The sequence below is a fragment of the Vanessa tameamea genome, chromosome 29 (genome assembly GCF_037043105.1).
Source record: "Vanessa tameamea isolate UH-Manoa-2023 chromosome 29, ilVanTame1 primary haplotype, whole genome shotgun sequence".
NCBI lineage: Eukaryota > Metazoa > Arthropoda > Insecta > Lepidoptera > Nymphalidae > Vanessa > Vanessa tameamea.
The window spans coordinates 1,627,842-1,637,824 of NC_087337.1; the positions used below are offsets into that span (position 1 = coordinate 1,627,842).

At 35.3% G+C, this 9,983-nt stretch overlaps 2 protein-coding genes across 3 annotated transcripts in view; both read left to right on the forward strand.

Annotated features, from left to right (window-relative positions):
* The window catches only part of LOC113395877 (kinesin-like protein KIF3A), a 31,778-nt gene extending 27,498 nt beyond the window's left edge, over positions 1-4,280 (forward strand). Inside the window, exons 13-14 of one of the 2 annotated variants that reach the window (XM_064219687.1) lie at positions 3,225-3,344; positions 3,685-4,280. In XM_064219687.1, coding sequence (XP_064075757.1) covers positions 3,225-3,344; positions 3,685-3,801 — 237 coding nt within the window. In that variant the 3' untranslated portion in view covers positions 3,802-4,280. The remainder of the gene's footprint in view (positions 1-3,224; positions 3,345-3,684) is intronic. The other variant, XM_064219688.1, reaches the window with a different exon arrangement.
* LOC113395897 (hemolin-like) overlaps positions 1-9,983 on the forward strand; it is a 284,073-nt gene that overhangs the window by 125,256 nt on the left and 148,834 nt on the right. The gene's annotated exons all lie outside the window — the stretch shown is intronic.

The following is a 9,983-nucleotide window of genomic DNA, read 5'->3' on the forward strand; positions in this document are numbered from 1 at the left end:
TCTCTTGCCAAACAATCCGCTTTTTCATTGCCGCCTACATGCAACGGAATCCACTTTAATATAACCTTACATTTAAAGTGCAATAGTAGTTTCAGTATAATATAGTCGAGGTACACCGAGCCAAGTGTTGAAGAGGAGTTTTCGAGTCCGTAAAGATTACAATTTTATCATGATCTATAGTATCTATGGACAATGATGCTTCAGCTATAGCGGAAAGTCCCACATGCATAATAGATAACTCATTTTTAATTTTTAATTTAAAACCGTATCCTAAATAATCGTCGTAAAAGGCAGCCCCTGATTCATCTTTTTCTTCAGATCCATCTGTAAAAAATCGGTAATATGTTTTATATTTATCCAAGGTTTGGGAGCATATCGATTTTATTTCTGAAGAGTTATAATTACGTTTCGGTTTATAAATTTAATATTATTTGATAAATCAATATTCGTTATCGAATCATCAAGAGAAAACATTTCTAATTGATTAGTAGTGCTAGGTATCTTTAAATTTTTCATAAGTAACTGCAAGTGGCGGTTTTTACTTATGTCTCCAGTAGTTATTGTTGAGAAGAATGACTAGTTATTTTAATACTTTATTTATTTTGTTGCACTGAAGAGATTTGATTTTAAACATATATTTTGCAGCCAAGAATTGTCTTCGAATAAATAAACGTTTTAAGCAGAGTTCTGATTCCATTACTTGTATAGGAGTTGACTTTACAAATCCACCTGTAACACGCATACGTTCAGCTACTGCTTTTGACAGGTTGATATTCCAATAATATTTCGGAACGAATACCACACCGGGGTTCTGAGAAATATTTATCTGCTGCTCTGTTAATTTCCTCATCAAAACAGTCGTAAGCATCTTGAAAACTGTCGGGCAATACAAAATTTGCGAAACTAACTTCAAGGATCGTGCTATATGAATTCAAGTCAGCCTTTTTTAAATTTCTCTATTTTACAGAAGACGGTTGAAGCACAGAACTGGTTGATATTTTAATAATTATGTGGTCACTTCCTAACTTTTCATTTAAAGTAGCCCAATCATACTTTACTGCAACATCAGAAGTGACCATCGAGGTATCCGGGGAGGACTGACGAAGTCTTCCATTTACTAATTGGATACGAGTCTTGCTGTTGTCATTTAGGGTAATAAGGTTTAAGACTTAACAAGGATGCAAATATTTGATTGCCTCTAGCGTCATTTCAATTTGACCAGGTAGTGTGATGCCCATTCAAATCTCCAAGTAAAAGCGTTTTTCTAGTAAATAGTGAGAAAAGGAAATCCAAGTCTTGTTGGCATGTTCTAACAGAGGGGGGGGGGGGGGCAATATATTGAAGCTATATTTTCTGTTACTTCGCAGTTAAACACCTTAATATGTGAGACTTCAATGTCACTGTTGTTGCTTCTTGTGTCTTGTACTTGAGCTTCAATAGAATCTTTAGTCAACAGCCACACCACCATAACCAGCGCTCCTATCCTTACGGAAAATATTATAACCGCTAATCCTCACATCAGAATCTTCGTTTAGCCATGTTACAGTTAATGCAAATAAGAGCTGTTCAAAAGATGTTAATTTATCTGTCAAACTTTGGCAATTCCATTGGAGATTATTAATTGTTATGTGTTCGTGTCTGCCACTATCCATGGTTTAGTATAAGCAAAGAAAGGCAATTCTATTGAGTAATGTCTCACAAAGGAACATAATTAATGAAGTATTATTTTAATGCATGCTTCTATTTTTTTGTCTAAGGTTAATTGTTTATCCCACAATTTATCTCTGAGTTGTTTAATAAATTAATTGCCAAGTAATCTTCTGTTCAAAACTAGTTTTATTTATTTCTGTGTTCTCTGTATAATTGGTCTCGTATTCACTTTCTGGTTCTGGTTCATGAATTGTATCTAATTTTCCTTCTAAATTATTTCCCGAATTCGTTTTCTTCTCTTTCCTAGTCTTCTTTATAAATTTCTTGTCTTGGGGTTTTTCTTTATTAGAAGTATTCTTTAATACTTGAGCATACGTCGCTTCACTCTATTTTAAACATGGCTCAACGCTGTCTTGATTTTTGTGTAAATCATTATCGTCATTTCTATATGTCATAGGAGGTTGTGAATCAATATATCTTGGCTCTGGAGGGACATATATAGTTAAAGCTCTTTTGTAGGTACAGTTGAATTCTGCCATGATGTCTCGAATACGTTTCTCTTTAATATAAGTCGGGCATATACGAGCCAATGTAATATGTTTACCATCGCAGTTATTGCACTTAAAATCTATAGTATCCTAAGTGTTGTGGTTCTAATTAGCATGAGAACCACAACACTTAGGACAAATACATTTATTTGATGGACACATTTTGATTGTGTCCACATCTCCAAGATCTGGAACACTGTGTAACTGGGTTAAGGTATGTGCTGACATTAGTAACGGTATCAAAGATATAAAATTTTGATGGTAATGAAGTTCCTTTAAAACGTATTCGCACGGCCTCAGATGGTTCCCCTTGACCCGTAGCTTTATTTCTATGCTTCAATCTTTTAACTCCTGTTATCACCATGTCGCATTTGAAACTGTCTAATATATCCTCCTCGGTAATTTCTAAATCAATGTCTTTGGTGACTCCAAAAGATTGTGTAATTTCAAACGTTTTTTTGCATTTATATCCGTTTTGTTTAAAAGATGTTGATTCTAATAATTTATCCGCACTGATTTCATTATTTAATTGTACGATCACTTTAAACGTATTTATATATTTGACCCTCGTAATGTCTTTAATATTCTCTAATTTCAAAATTTTAGCCAATTTAAAAGCTTAGGTAATTCTTCTGCTGACGTAATACTAATTTCAATGTTGTAATTCGAAATTCTATTCGAATCATTCGTACGAGCCACTTTTCCACGTCTCGTAACAGTTAACCATAACTCATCCTGATCTGTACGTCTATCTCTTTTATTGGGTCTTATTATGTTATTCGAATTTTCACTTTCCGATATCGTATCTCCTAATTCTTCCATGTCGCATATTCTCACGTTTTCACTCAATGGCTCATCTTCATTCGCGATGTTAGCCATTTGCAAACAACATAACTAGGCGATAACGCTTCAATACAATCGAGCGGATCAATTTAAAACCGGTTTTCAATTGAACAATACGCGCGTCTCACAATAACAAGCGCATGTGGCCGTTTCGGTTGTTTAACATGTGTTTAATATTTGCAGGCTTTAATCGAGCAATACGTCCATTGGAACGAGCAACTCGGCGAGTGGCAAGTGAAGTGCGTCGCGTACACCGGAAACAACATGGCGCCCAGACTGCCGCCGCACAGACCGCACACACATGTATGTCAAGTTTTTAATTTAAAAAAAAACACCCGGCACAGGTCTATAACATCTGAAATTGAAAAAAAGTACAACTCTGTATATGTCTATTTCGAATGAATTACAACTGTTCAAGGCTAACCCCCCCCCCCCATATTAAAAGTAAAGTTGTGTTAAGAGTGTATACAATAAATGAAGTGGTGAGGCTTGAATTTCCCACTTATACAACAGTTTTACCTCGAAGGCTACGGAACCCGACGTTCTGCATATTTTTTCGGTTTTGTCGAGAAATTCGTATATTAGTATATAGCCCGGAGACTGGTAGTCCTCAGTTACGTTTACTGCCCGGAGCCTCAAATAGCGACACCTCTCTCAGCAGACGGAGGCGCCGGACCTGTCGGAGCGCTACCTGTCGTACAGCAGCGCGCGCTCCGCCAGCCGCCTCGCGCGCCCGCCCTCCGCGCGCCCCGCGCGCTAGACATCCCCCCGCCCGCTAATTCATTTATTATTTCGACGACGATGATCTCTATAACTTACGCTTAAATTTTTAATGTTTACTAAAAATCTCAGTATTATTTGCTTGTTTTTTTAATTTATTTTTTTCACTGTAGAAACATTTTGGCGTGAACGATTTTTTTTGTATATAATCTGTATTTTAAATTTGTGAATCACGTAACTAATTAACTCTCAGGTGTGTTTGTAACTGTTGGCAATCTTTTGGAATAATTAACATCTAATTATTATAACAAGATTAGTTGAATTGAGAAAATTAATTTCTATTAAACCGTAATTGCTCTTGGTGAGAACTCTCCTCAATGTGACGAATGAAAAAAAAGTGTATTAATTCTTTTTTAAAACTATGCTAGTCACATTCCAGTGATAAATGCTAAGACTATTATAGAAATAATTATGTTATATATCTATCACAATGTAACCGACGTGACAAAATGATATATTTGTGTATATTTTGCGAAAATAAATGTCATACATTTTTTAATAAATATATTGTATGCAAATGGTTTTTTATTTTTTTATTAAAAAATTTTGATCTTCCCTCATTCGTGCCTGGTTTCCTTTATGAAGGTTTCACAACAGCGTGAAAAAATGTTCTATGAGGGTATATCAGTATCTAGTCTATATAGCAACTAAACAAAACACAATCGCGTTAATAATACATATTAATGTATTATACTGAGTTTATTGTCTGTTTGCGTGTTCAACACGCCGTTGGTACCGTTAGCAGCGTCACATTTGAAATTATCTTGTAAAATGATTATATAATGACGATACTTGTGAACTTCTACTCAAATAAAGTATATTTTGATTTTTAATTAAGTTCTTAAATAAGCCTACAAGTGTCTTATAGTACTTAAGATAAAAAAAATATATCGACTAACATCGTATCCCGAACATGAGCAAGCGAATCAGATACAGATCAGGAAGAGAATTCCTCCGTTCAGGCACGTTTGCAGGCGCATCTTTGGAACTGGCGATCTTCGCCTTCAGCTCAGCTTTAGTGCAAGCGAGGCCAGATAAGGGCAACTAGTGTGAATCATCAAAATGAGTAAAACGGCACAACTCTTTGTACAAATCACAATTTATTCAACTATTTACAACACCGTTCAATCATACCACATAATATAGGAAACCGGTCAAACTTAAATTATAAACAACATTATATAACTATCATAGTCTCAGTGACTGACGCGCTGACTGTGTTCGTACTGACTCACCGGCCTAAGGTTAAATATATCATAAATTACACATAGTCGACTCCAATGACAGGATTAAAGTTAAGTAAACCGTGACCTTGAACTGACGATTGGTCGAGATCTTTATAATCTGTGGTTTGTAGGTAAATTGAATCGGATATAAGTAGTTTATAGGAATTTTGTATTATAAATAAAAATATATCAATCAAGAACTGTTCGTAGCGTGCATAGCAGAGCTGTTAGCAAACCGATTGGAACACGCAAGTCTAAGGTTTGTTTATCTTTAATCCCCTGCCATTGGAATATAGTTAAGAAACTTCGACGAGTTCAATGAATTCCCCAACATTTTAACTTCTACTAAACAGCAGAGATGAATTTGAATCTTGTCGAGAACAAAATCGTTTGTATTTTTTACTGTTCCGAAATGACTCGAAACGAAACGACTGAAACAAAAGTGATTGAAACAAAAATATTTTTTAAGACAAACCGTTAGAGCGATACGTTTACGAAACAGACATCACTGCTGTTTAATAAAGTATATTCCCCCATGTAGAACTATTCTGTGTGACCAAACTCGAATTTCACAGCAGGACGCGACCATGAAATGCCAAAGCGATACGCGACATTTAAACACGTATCAATATATCACCGAAGACAGTTTTCGACATTTCACGTGTGACATACGAAGTGAGTTCCTACAAAATAACACATTTCCGGATATGGATCTCTCTTGCATAGGAAACTTACTTAACTATACAATTCCTTACGCTGACGAACGGTAGAGTCTCACTAGTTCGGACTGCATTAGATAGGACACCCTATCCGTAAAATTCGCGCGAGTGTCCATTGTCACGTCCAACGTCGCGGTTGTGCTCAGCAGATTCAGAGTAACAAGCCGCCGTCGCGTGCATACACTTAGAGCTGCTTTTTTTATGTCATAGGTGGCAAACGAGCAGGAGGCTCACCTGATGGAAAATGACTACCACCGCCCATGGACATCTGCAACACCGGGGGCTTGCAGGTGCGTTGCCGGCCTATATTCATTAAAATATAATATATTAATATAATATTAATATATTGCTTATATTCCTCAATACCCTACCGCCAAACAGCAGAACTAAATATTGGCGTGATTTGAAGGGCAGTGAGTTGGTAACTACAGACACAAGGGATATAACATCTTAGTTCTCAAGGTTAGGCGCGCGACAATGTACGATCATTAATATTTCTTACAATGACAATGTATACGGGCGATGACCAAATACCATCAAGTGGTCTGCTTGCCTGTCTGTCTATCTATTTTAAATCGTAAATAAAAAATGAATCCGTCCTGAGTCCGAACATTTTCAACGTTTCAGTGTCACCCTACTGTACGTCTTACAAATATTCTGATCACTTTAAAAACAGATTAAACGTCGTAGAGAAACTTAGTGTAGTGATGCGGGCCTCATCTTCAATTTAAACGAATTTACGATCTCTTTAAAACAAATACCGTATGCAATCCAACTTAACAAACATACAAACGTCATAATAAAACTCATACAAATCACAATATAAAAGAAACGCCAATCGATAAAAAAATAATCAATCGCTATTAAAACCTCTTTATATTCTATCTGTCAAAAGGTGACATGTCAACTGTCAAAAAAATGGCGCGAAAATTTCGACATATAACCGAAATATCGACACGTTCACCGACATGCGATCCACTCACAGCTCACACATTCTATTTTGACGTTCTCTAACATTTAATAACTTGCCGTACTATTTACATATGAAATAAAACGAAAAACAATATCGAATTTATTATAACACGTTTTTCACTTAGAACGATAGAATTTCATTCATACCTATATTTTTATTATTATTATATATACGAATAGTAGGATGTTATGTTTGCATGTTGATAACTTACCTAAAAATCTTTCAAGAATATACAAAAAAATTTGAATTGAAAAATTGATTGAACCATGTAAACTGTCATTTAGTTTTAAATTCGAAAACAACCAAAGTAAACCCACGATGGGGTCTTATATGTAAAGAGCATGCTATAACAATAGAATCTGCAAAATAATTTCAAGAACTATCGATTGTATGTACGGAACTCGTCATACATATCAACATTTTTGAAGCAGCTACTTAACAACAAGTAGGGATAAGATCTGCCAACCAAATATCCCACAACTCCTCCAATTTTCAACAACCGTATGTCATATCCAAAAAAACATCCACCTCTGGCGCTTTTATTTCTTTACGAAGTAAACGTTAAATCAAAATACTGTCAAATAAACTATTCATAGTGAAAATGCGACATTAACACAACACCGAGATTAACCGTAGACGCGTTCGTCCGTCCGTTTGTTACATAAAACTCCGAAACAGCTTAGACTAATCAACATTTAGGATTAACCGTATATGCTTAAAATTTAATTCATATTGATAAAAATTATTTACATTTCAATGTGAGTATATAGTCGTACTATATGACTGGCACGCCAATTATTATTTAGCTATGCCAGAAATATTAACAAAATTGCCAATAACAACTGTAAATGAATTAACTGAGTCGGTTTAAAGGCGTTTGAACTAGGGATGAGATATACATGCCAATTCCAATTTGAGTGAAGTAAATTCGTTTTTTTTTTATACATTTAGGGCAGACTGGCAAAGTTCAGTCCCTCGTGCCTTGTACTGGCTCAATCACCCTTCAAACCGGAACACAACGTTACCAAGTATCGCTGTTAAACGGTGGATCTGATGAATGGGTGTTGTATACCCAGATGGATTCGCTGCCCCAATAACAATATCCCCAAATAAAAGAATTAAAATACAATAGCAAAGTATTTCGCAAATGGCAACATTTGTTGATCGTTGCCGAAATTAAAAATACTTACATTGAAAATCGAACATTGTGGTTTAGCAGTTCCGTGACGAAACCAATTATTGTAAAAACGACCCCGTCTACAATTACCATGAGTTCACCATAAAAAAAAAATTTCAGTCCAAGCGGACAAACTTCGAAACGAATTGGTTTTTAAAACCCAGTAAAGTATAGACATCTCATCTCTAGTTTAAACTTATATATATAAAAATCCATTTATTATTTAAATGATATACAGGATGTTCAGCTACGTTAAAATCGAAAGATATATACATTTCGAAAAGTGACACATTTTTTGGTTTCAATATTACAGTAGTTATTTCGAACAAACGACAGACATACAGACAGGATTTGTTTTGATATATTTGTGACGTGGGATCGAAGCCGGCTTGATTTAACTGGGACGATATGGAGAGGGCTTCCGACGTTTCGGAATGAGTTACCTTAAGTAAGCGAAGCGTTAGGTCGTTTATTAAACAAAGATTTTTGTCACTTACGACGTTTTAACATTTGACTGGACTTTTTTTTACTGATTTCATTCGAGTAGTTTCTGAATTCTTGATCGTAATTTAATTTCAAAACTTTTGCGGTACCGTTCACAACGAATTCAACCAACACTTACTATAAAGTACGAACGAAAAGTAATATCATAATAAAAAAAACCCCTGAAATATTACATTAAAATGTACGACATAAAATCACCCCCAAGCTCTCATCCTATACGAACTCAGATAGCAGACAAATCTACACCGTCCCAGTTTAAAACAAAAAAAAAGCACATCGTAATCACTCGAATATCGTACATACGTTACAAGTAGTTTAACGAAAGCGATCCAATCAAAACGTTTGTTGATAGACAATAATATTGATCATTTAAATGCAATAAGTCAGAAGAGTAAAGAACTTTGACCTTGAAATGACGCGATATCATTGGTCGAGAGCTTGAATAGTCTATGATACTCATTATGAACGTCGACGAAGGTTTTATAGGATCTTTGGAAGTGAAATTGAAGTTGACATAAGTAGTTAAGTGTAATAGTGTTGTATTATAAATAAAGACGATACTGACAGAGAACTTTTTGTGGCGCAATACAGCGGAACCATCAGCAAATTATATGTCATATGTAAATCTAAGGTTTGTTTAACTTTACTCCTTATTGGATTCCAATATATATAGAAAAGAAAATTAAGGATACGCTCGTAACACCAAGTCGAGTCCGCAAAGTCAATAATTTTTTTTTTTTTTATAATTATTGGACAACATCACATACATCACTCTGATCCCAATGTAAGTAGCTAAAGCACTTGTGTTATGGAAATCAGAAGTAACGACGGCACCACAAACACCCAGACCCGAGACAACATAGAAAACTAATGAACTTTTTCTACATCGACTCGGCCGGGAATCGAACTCGGGACCTCGGAGTGGCGTACCCATGAAAAACCGGTGTACACACTACTAGCACTAAATCATTCCACAAATGACAATATAAATAAATGTTGAAATGTTTTGTTAATATACTAAACCGATATAAAACTTACACCAGAAGATGCAACGCGTTTCGGAGAAGGTTTTAGTATATAATATGATTTCCGCTTTATAATCTCGTATGTAACTTTGTAATTTTACACGTCCAAGATATAGATATCAATCTATTCACGTCAAAGATAAAAAATATAATAAACTTGTCGTCGCAATCGGTTTCGTTCGCGTTTAGGTGCTCGCTCGTTAGCCGTTAGGCATAGAAAGTAGATCACGGCCTCACTCGGAGTTCAGGCTTCCTTGCAGATTACATCAAATTCGGTTCAGTACTTTGATCTTGAACGAGCAACAGACAGAGTTACTTTAGCCTTTATAATGAATGAATGATGTTCGTATAGTAAGTTATCTGTGACCGTAGACAAAAAATAATCACACAGATTCAATAACTATTCAGTAAACGCTCGTCGTACAACACTACAGACATTAGCTCTTTAGTTCCTTAGTCTATATCAAACACGTATTTACTAAAACGGCTGTTTATATATTTAAATTGGAACATTCTCGTTAAACTACATACAACTTAG